General features: G+C 50.3%; 2 protein-coding genes across 2 annotated transcripts in view; both read left to right on the top strand.

The window, feature by feature from the left end:
• LOC106817352 (solute carrier family 22 member 6-A-like) overlaps positions 1 to 7,373 on the top strand; it is a 32,143-nt gene extending 24,770 nt beyond the window's left edge. The window contains exon 10 of the mRNA XM_014822010.1: positions 7,320 to 7,373. Coding sequence (XP_014677496.1) covers positions 7,320 to 7,373 — 54 coding nt within the window. The remainder of the gene's footprint in view (positions 1 to 7,319) is intronic.
• A 1,090-nt stretch (positions 7,374 to 8,463) lies between these two features.
• On the top strand, positions 8,464 to 9,744 carry LOC106817353 (somatostatin receptor type 2-like). Its single transcript, XM_014822011.1, has one exon. The coding sequence runs from the start codon at positions 8,521 to 8,523 to the stop codon at positions 9,742 to 9,744; it is 1,224 nt and encodes a 407-aa protein (XP_014677497.1). The 5' UTR covers positions 8,464 to 8,520.
• The last annotated feature ends 452 nt before the right edge of the window (positions 9,745 to 10,196 follow it).

Consider the following 10,196-nt stretch of genomic DNA (forward strand, 5'->3'; position numbering starts at 1 on the left):
ATCATATAACGATCATCCGAGAATGCGAATAGAATGACCCGAAACACAGAAATAATATACTAGTTATACGGCGTAGTCCCTCCTTCTCTAGGAAGAACACATTTTAGCCCTTGCCGTAGAGTCATGCTGTGGCTGTTTGTGCTGCTCTGTGCACGTTTCACGTCGCGAGCATCTCTCCCCTTCATACCCTAAACGCTCCGCGACGCTGTTTTGATAAATACGCACGTTCGTTGCGCGTTTCCGCAGCAACGGTTCCCTCTGCTGCTTAACCCGCGTGCGTACGACCATGCACGCTAGCGGGCTATGCGAGCAAGTTTGTAAACCACTTGGCCAAAACGCAATGCAATTTAGTGTGAAACCGCGCACGCACGCATCGCCGTCTTTCTCCGACAGCCTTCGGAGACGGAAACGGGCATACGCATACTCACTCACACACGCCTGCACGCATACACGAACGCATGCACACACACACACACACACACGACAGCACACAACTTACAGCACACATAAACCCCACACAACACACACACCCACATCGACATTAATATAATACTCAGTATACATCACACAGCACACACACACACACACACCACACACACACACACCGCACACACTACATACACACACACGAACCCACACACTACAGCACACAAACAAACACCGCACTGCACGCGACAGCGCACACGCACATCGCACACGCACACGCACACGCACGACTACACACACGACCACACACACCAATTGCCACACACATCGCCACACACAAACACAAACACACAGCACAACACACACACACACACACACACACACACACACACACACACACACACACACACACACACACACACACACACACACACATATATATATATATTTATATATATTACATACATACCTATATATACCTATATAGAATTATATATATAGAATTGGGGATTATATCGAGACTACTAGAGTGGTCGGGCAGTAAGTCTCTATATTGACAAAGCATTTCCGAGTGATCAGCATGTCCTCGGGCGAGCATGGCTTCTATGCCTGCCACTGCATTACTGCGTAGGAAGCTGCATAGTATTCAATCACCTGCTTCTTGTGCAGCATCTTCCGGCGATGCGAACAGCTTCCAATGTAAAGAGACTACGAGATAATTGAGTCACGCGCGCATGCGCACACAGGCACTGACACGCACGTACATGAATATATATGTACACACACATACGCGGGCGCGCACTCACACTCACACGCACACACACACCCGCGCGCGTGCGCGCACACACACACACACACACAAACAGACACACACACACGCACACACACACACACACACACACACACACACACACACACACACACACACACACACACACACACACACAACAGTCCACCACACGCGCACAGGGAACAAATGTCCGCCATGAAATGTAATCTAACATCGTGAGTAGGTTAAGGGTTCACACTGGGAAATGCTTTCCCTAGGCGACAATACGTTACGAAAAAAAATCGCATTAAAATCAGCAGAGTTTTTTTTGAAGCAAATTAATATTATGCCATTCTCTGAAATCCAGAGTCCGCAGTGCCCTAGCGGCCCGGGCCCGCGGCCGCCGCGCGCGGCGCCGCGGCATATATGTTATGTAGACAAAAAAATTCTTCCATAATTTCTCTTGTCAACAAACATTTTCCAGCACACACTAGAAATTGCCAATTTACAATGTAAATCTACGCAAAAAGTAGGCTTTCTTTGAAAATTCATGGGCTGTCCCAGCAACGCACCTCGGACGAGCCGTTTACATTGTCGGATTCAGAATAGAGTGTCTAGTTTCTGAAATTAACAATTGCAAACAGTATGACTTCTTTTCTAATGAGAATAAAAATTCTAAGGCGCATGCAGACATTCAAAATACGATCTCATTCCGGACCTATCCCAGCGCCGATTGGGCGGATTTGCCATCGTCATACCGTCTTACCGTCTAACATCGTGAGTAGTAACAGCTTTTATCATGCGCTCGGCCTCTGCACGCAAACACGCTTAAGGCGAGCAAGCAACAGGATATCATTGGGCACCTGAAGCATTACATTGATTAGTAATACTTCTCGGTGGCCACTAGGAATGATATAGAAACTAGAAGGCAATATAGAATCAATATATTCGATTATGAATTGCCGCCGACAATCTGCATGACTGATATTTGAAATGACCCCCAAGTAACTACTGTGCCTATAGTCGAAAAGATCCCATTGGATTCCTTGCAGACTTATTCGTCAAAATATGTTTATTGATTCCCTCGCTCATTTATTTACCGCCTGCGTGCGTATTTATTTATTCTAATAAGATAAACCCCTACCCCCCCCACCACCATCACCCCATTAGTAAGCGTGCTCGTTAGAAAACCTACACAGCAACATGTTCAGTTGTGGTTTGATGGTAGCATCTGCCGTTCTGTGCGTACTATGCATGGCTGTCTTTCCGTACATTATCTCGTACCGCTGCCACACGCTTTATAAGATGAGTTGTAAAATCGTCATTGAGACGGCTTTCGATGTCGAAGTGAATTACTTGAATGGAGATCGGAATCATAATACGCTATACTACATATATAATCATACGGATATCGGTCTGCATGCGCCTATGCGTATCCCTTATCAGATCGTGATCACGCAAGCGCCTACTCTCTCTCATTCCCTCGTACACACACACACACTCTCTCCCCCCTCGCTCTCACTCTCTCTCTCTCTCTCTCTCTCTCTTTCTCTTTCTCTTTCTATCTATCTATCTATTATCCTGTCTAGTCTACCATAATCTCTCTATCTAATCGCTCAGCTATCTATCACTCTCTCTCTCTCTCACCTCTCTCGTCTCTGTGACCCCTCCTCTCTCTCTCTCTCTCGTCGTCTCTCTCTCTATCTCTGCTCTCCTCTTTCTCGCGCATGCGTCAATCTCTCTCCTCTCTTCCTGGTTCTCTCTCTCTCTTTCTTCTCTCTATCTATCTATCTATTTATCTGTCTATCTCTCTTTCTCTCTCTCTCCGTCATGCAGATCATCGCGGAAAGTGAATCTCGGCCACGAGCGCCCTCTATGTAGACGCAGAGAAACCACACAAGGATGCCTGCGTGCTCAGAGCGAGGCACGTAGTGTTGTGTATTACCGCCTGTAGAATCGTATTACCGTCTGAAAGATGCCTCGCCAAATTGTTGATTCACATTTGCCTGTGGGCGCTTTCACTTAATTACGTCGCACGGTGTTTTACTTGACCCATTGACGTCAGTTATAACTGCGAGTAGCAGGACAAAGCACGTTGCAGAAACCAAGACAGTGCGATTGCTGGTCAGGCACTGTATGCTCAGTGGGAACCAAAAGGAAACCCCCTAAAATGGTCGCCGTTGAGCGTACGTGGGTCGGGGTCGCATGAGGGCTTGCTGCGGTGCTGGGGTCTGGTGGAGGCGGCGGAGAACTGGCTGTTGTCGTAAGAGCGCAGGACCGATTAATCAGGGAGAACGTTCGATAATGATGCGATATTTGTGTAGGCTGGTGGCGGTGTGCGTGTGCGTGTGCGTGTGGCGGCGTGTGTGTGTGTGTGCGGTGTGTGTGGTGTGTGTGTGTGTATGTAGTGTGTGCGTTGCGGTGTGCGTGTGTGTGTGTGTGTGTGTGTGTGTGTGTGTGTCGGTGGTGGTATGTGTGTGTGTGTGTGTGTGGTGTCGTGTGTGTGTAATTGTGTGTGATTGTGTGTGTGGTGTTGTGTGTGTGTGTGTGTGTGTGTGTGTGTGTGTGTGTGTGTGTGTGTGTGTGCGGGAGAGGAGGGGTTGCGGTGATTAATGTTTACGTTCGCATTAGCGACAAAGCCGCGCGTGAAGAGACCGTTACGTCGTGACTCCGTGACGCCGTGATGCCGTGAAGATGTAACTCCGTGACGCCGTGATGCCGTGAAGATGTAAGTCCGTGACGCCGTGATGCCGTGACGCCGTGATGCCGTGACGCCGTGATGCCGTAAAGATGTAACACCGTGACTTCGTGACGCCGTGACGCCGTGATGCCGTGAAGATGTAACTCCGTGACGCCGTGATGCCGTGAAGATGTAACTCCGTGACGCCGTGATGCCGTGAAGCACGAAACGTCCTGACGCCGTGGCGCTGTGATGCCGTGACGCCGTGACGTCGTATTGTACAGTAACACCGTGGCACCGTCAGGTGGTGACACTGTGACACTGTGATGCCGTGATGCCGTGACGTCGTGACACCGTGACGCCGTGTCACCGTGACGTCGTAATGCTGTGACGTTGTGATGCCGTAATGCCGTGATGCTGTGGCACTGTGACGACGTGACGCTGTAACACTGTGACGACGTGACGCAGCCAACGTCACGACGACGTCACGACGACGTAACCGACGCTATGCGTCTAAGCAGACACGCAACTGGAGCGGCGCTGCATATACGACGCATGCACGTATACTACATGCACGTCCCTTCACGTCACGTATATACATATATATATCAGAAGTAGATAATAGGACTCCCTAATAGGATTCCCTATTATCTACTTCTGATATATGAGTAATAATACTATATTATATATATATAATATATATATATAGTATTATTATATAATATATAATAATAAACACACGGACACCATGACAGAGTCAAGATTATTTCAAAACTAGAAATAGGTTCAAATTTTCCCTTTCGTGCGAGCTTCGAGAAACATATGTCTTTTTATCAGCGACAACAACACAGAATCGCGGTAATAAAAATGTTGACACCACTATTTTTCTATTTTAAAGGGCCGCGTCGTATCTTATCTGTATGACTATAATATATAATAAATATTTAATAGTCTATTCCGGTATAACATGTATCTATATATATATACTACTAGGTATATATAGTATCGCANAGTATGTATGTATATATATATATATATATATATATATATATCGCAACAGTTGACCGTGCCGTAATCACCCACGGTGGTGGCGGCTGTGGCCACCATGCACCATTAAAATCATTAGTCGCGCACGTGGCGCGAGTAAATGCGGGTTTTATTCCGTTCATCGAGTCATAACGAAGCGAGCGTGATTGTGCAGTGCACGCTCACGTCGCGCTTAATCCTAGTGCGTTAGAGACACACGTGTTAGAGCCCCTTGGGGGTGGGGGTGGAACAGCTGCCTATTGGATCGCCGAGCGAAAATAACACGAAAAGCCTAATAGATATAAATAGCCGTAAAAAGAATCTTATATAATAAGAGACGTCGATTATCTCTTCGGAGGCTAATCGTATCCCATAATGTTAATTACGCTAATTAGCCTACTGGGAAATTTGGAACCGATAAAAAACGCATTTCTTCGTTGTTATTTCTGATCGGTTTAGTCACGTTGTTTTTCTCTCCCGTCGAACTTTTCTCCTTATCTCGCTCTCTCTCTCTCTCNGTGAGCATGGGTGCGTGTATTCTCGTGCGTGTATGCGTGCGCGCGCGTGTGTAAGTGAGCATGGGTGCGTGTATTCTCGTGCGTGTATGCGTGCGCGCGCGTGTGTAAGTGAGCATGGGTGCGTGTATTCTCGTGCGTGTATGCGTGCGCGCGCGTGTGTAAGTGAGCATGGGTGCGTGTATTCTCGTGCGTGTATGCGTGCGCGCGCGTGTGTAAGTGAGCATGGGTGCGTGTATTCTCGTGCGTGTATGCGTGCTTGTGTGTGCGTGTATCTTACTGCGTGCGTGTGTGCGCATGTGTGCGTATATCTTTGTGCATGCGTGCTTGCGTGCTTGCGCGCGCGCGCGCATGTGTATGGAGGGGCTCTTCAAGGCTCCGATCGCTTTACGCGAACGCTTGCTGCGATCTTGTGAAGGCTTTTAAGTAAACCACTTCGTCCGATTTCTCCCGGCCAAACAAATACACGACGTACATACCCGCTCGGGAATATAAAAGCTGGTGCTTAGTGTGCGAAGCTCTATATAGCATGTGAACAGAAATTAAGACGCAAGTTTGTCTTTCTGAAATTCCTAGACGTTCTTACATAGCAGCGCACTGGTAAACCTATTAGTACAGAGATTACGGTTAGATTTGTACCGTCGCCATTTATGGAAATATTTATTTTTCGTGTTGACTCGCGCACTGCGAGAGATTCTATTGACAAAGCCAAAGAAAGCAGATAACCGAGGAAGGAATTTTTACCGAAACCCAGACTAGAATAAAATAGAAAGCTAGAAATTTAAATCGAAGGTATGTTGAATATTAGAAATGAAACTCAGAAGTATGCATTATTATATGCGTGTATGGTGAAGAGAGATGATTTATTTTTATTTTAATATATCTAACGAGTCCTAGATTTAAAGATTCACCATGAGAACAGTGGCAGCAACATCCTCCTCCATCACCTCCTTCCTTTCACCGATTCTCTTCCCCATTGCCCCTCTAAATATCTCTCCGCCTTCCGTTGCTTCTCTTTCGCTACTTCCATCCAATAGCTTTCAGTCGCACATAAGCTAATATCGTTCCATTACCCATACCCATTTTACAATATTTTTATGTGCCCTTAATTTTGTAAATGATAGAACTCGATTTGTACAGTATATTATTGAAACAGGAACCTGTTTAATGTTTTAATGTTTTCCGATGGCGGCTTCATAACTATACTGATGTGGGCACGTGCATCCTCGTCTTTGCATGCTTCTGTGTACCCACGAACATACAAACATAAACAAACAAACAAACAAACACACACACACACACACACACACACACACACACTATATACAATATATAAATATACAACTATATTGAGTTATATTCTGACACATAGCCGGACAGGAAATATCATGTTTGCTGATCAGACGGAGTGTGTGTTTTCTGCCATATATTGTATGTATACAAAGTTGATCAATTCGGATTGTTACATGTTTATAATGCGCTCTTAAATAGCGTTACAGAGTATTTAACTATAATCACGATAAGACTATTCGGCGGTGAGGTTTTTCTATGCGACACTTGTTGCGCGACCCCACGTGTGCGTCATGTGTACGTGATTTCGCGTGTGTATACGTATTACTCCAGTATTACATGTGACTCACGAAATGCTCTCAATCGTTGTCTTGAAGTCGGTGTATACAGGTGTATACATAATTTTCTGTTAATCGTCACGCGAGATCACGCGACAATATTATTGAGTGATCTGTGAATATCTATAACACACATGCACATATATACACACACCACTCCCACCCCCACCCCATCCACCCCACCGCACTCCACTCACACACCCGGTAACCCGCGCGCCACCGGCGGCGTCGCGATCGACCGATTAATTCTCAATCTCGCTTTCCTTTGTCCGCAGGTCGGCGACTCGACGCGATGCAGCCACATGCCCTGCCGGGCGAGAGAAAATTAGCTCATTACTCGACCTCTACAACCCATCCGCTGCGCGAAGCACTCCATCGACTGCGGCGACCGACCCACGTCGTCAATTAGCCCGTAACATCTCACGGGCGCATTCAGCCGACGACTCGTCATCATCATCATCATCATCATTATCATCATCGTCGTCGTCGTCGTCTTCGGGAGAGAAAGAGAGAGAGAGAGAGAGTTCTCCTCGCAGCAGCGACTCGGCGCGCCCTCTGGCGCGACCGTCCGTCATTAACGCACGTCCGGCGTTGTTCGTCTGCGCGCTGTGTCGTCACGTGACGTTCGTGAGCGCTCCACTGCTGCTGCTGCGGCGACCGACGCACGCAGGCGCTCGCGTGATCTCGCGTGATCTCGAGCGTGCGTGAGAGCGTGCAGTGACGTGTGAGGTGACGATTGATTGATTGCTGCTGCGAAACTCTGGCGAGCGTGAGTCGGCGACAGACGTCGGCAGCGGGTGAATTAAACACGTGACGAGACGAGAATTGAAGTCCGGCCCAATTAAAAAAAAAGAGGAGCGAGATCAACGAAAGCCTGCCCACCGGCTGCTGCGAAAAAAAGAGAAATCGAGAGAGAGAGAGAGAGAGAGAGAGAGAAAAAAAGAGTTCGGTTTACAGCTGCTGTTAACGAGTTGTTAGTAGACAGACAGGCGTCTCTCTCGCTACACATAGACTTCGGAGGTGACGTGCGATCATTCGAATATCCTTCGACGCGTTAAATCTCGAGCATTCATTGTCGTCGTCGTCGTCGTCGTCGTTATTACATCGTCGTCGGTTATTCGAACGTGTGTGTGTGTGTGTCGACATCGTGACCGATACGTCGTCGCGCTTCCGACCCCCCACACCCCCAACCCAAACCCCATCAAACAAACGATACCCACCCCCGTGCGTAGTTACGAATTCGTGAGCGATAGGGATCGACACAGATCGATAGATGGCCACGGACGCGCCCATCTGCGCGCCTGCGATAGCCTCGCATTAGTGATGAGTCAACGAAAACAGTCGCGCCAGCTGGCGACGCTCTGCGGCACCGTCTTCCGCTACGTCTGCCTCGCCGTCGCGTCGCTGACGTTCGGCGAAGCCAAGATCGCCGTCGTCGACGACGTCGTTGACGCCGAGGCGAACTTCGACTACGGGATGTACGCTCCGGATCCGAATTGCACGCTGCTCGACGACGGCGGCAATCAGACGCTGCCGCTGCACTGCAACGACACGATGGGACCGCCGTCGCTCTTCATCATCATCATGACGAACATGAACATCGTCATCTACGCGATCATCTTCGTGCTCGGCATCATCGGCAACAGCCTCGTCATCTACGTCGTCTACCGCTTCGCGAAGATGAAGACGGTGACGAACATGTACATCATGAACCTGGCGATGGCCGACCAGCTGTTCCTGCTCAGCATCCCGCTGCTCATACACACGTCGCTGATCGGCAAGTGGAGCTTCGGCACGCCGCTCTGCAAGATCTACATGGTGTTCTCGTCGGTGAACATGTACACGAGCAGCTTGTTCCTGCTCGTCATGAGCAGCGACCGCTACCTGGCCGTCTGCCAGCCCGTGCGCTCGGTGAAGTGGCGCACGCCGCTGCACGCGAAGCTCGTCTGCGGCTTCGTGTGGACGATGTCGATTCTTGTGATGATACCGATCGCGCTGTACGCGCGCACGACCGACGAGTACCACTGCGGCGTGTTGTGGCCGAGCAGTCAGCTCGTGCGAGCCGAGTCGGCCTTCATCTGGTACTCGTTCCTGCTCGGATTCGGCATTCCCGTCTCGCTGACGCTTATCTTCTACGTGATGGTGCTGTCCAAGCTAAAGCGCCTCGGCCCGAAGTCGGAGAGCCGCTCGAAGGCGAAGAAGAAGTCGCATCGCAAGGTGACGAAGATGGTGATGACGGTGATCACCGTCTACATCTGCTGCTGGTTCCCCTACTGGGTCATGCAGATCGTCATCACGCTCGGCAATCCGGTGGACACGAACGTGCAGCTCGTCATCATCGTGCTGATCTACTCGCTCGCCTACGCCAACTCGGGGATGAATCCGATTCTGTACGCCTTCCTCAGCGACAACTTCAAGAAGAGCTTCATCAAGGCGTTCAAGTGCGCGGCGACTAGCGACGGCCTCAACAACGAGACGAGCGTCTTTCCGACGCGCGGCTCGCGCAACAAGGGCAACTCGAAGCGTCGGCGCGGCGTCGACAGCGACGAGGAGGACGACATCGAGAGCACGCACGTGACGAGCCTGCACGGCAAGTCGCGCGAAAGCGTCAACGACAACAGCGCCACGCCGCTCGCCGACATGAAGAACGGACGCAATCACTCGATCGGCACGCCGAACAGCGACGCGACGCCGCTGTGAGGAGGCGAGCGCTGGTGGTGGCGCCCCCTGCCGAACAGCGACGCGACGCCGCTGTGAGGAGGCGAGCGCTGGTGGTGGCGCCCCCTCCGGGAACAGCCGACGCGAACGCCGCTGTAGAGCGACGCGGTGATGCGCCCCCTGCCGAACAGCGACGCACGCCGCTGATGAGAAGCGACGCTGGTGGCAGCCCTCTGCCAAACAGTGACTACATCGCTGTGAACGACGCTTGGTGGCGCCCCCTGCCAACACACGACCCGACACGCTGTGAAATGCAGCGCTGGTGTGGCGCCTGCCAACATACGACGCGACGCCGACTGTGAAGCGAGCCTGGTGATGGCGCCCCCTGCGAACATACTACTCGACGCCACTTAGAGCGAAGCGCTGGTGGGCGCCCCCTGCCGAACAGCAACGGCTACGCCGCTCGTGAGGAGCGAGCGCTGGGTGGCGCCCTG

The sequence above is a fragment of the Priapulus caudatus genome, unplaced genomic scaffold (genome assembly GCF_000485595.1).
Source record: "Priapulus caudatus unplaced genomic scaffold, Priapulus_caudatus-5.0.1 Scaffold1695, whole genome shotgun sequence".
Lineage (NCBI taxonomy): Eukaryota > Metazoa > Priapulida > Priapulimorpha > Priapulimorphida > Priapulidae > Priapulus > Priapulus caudatus.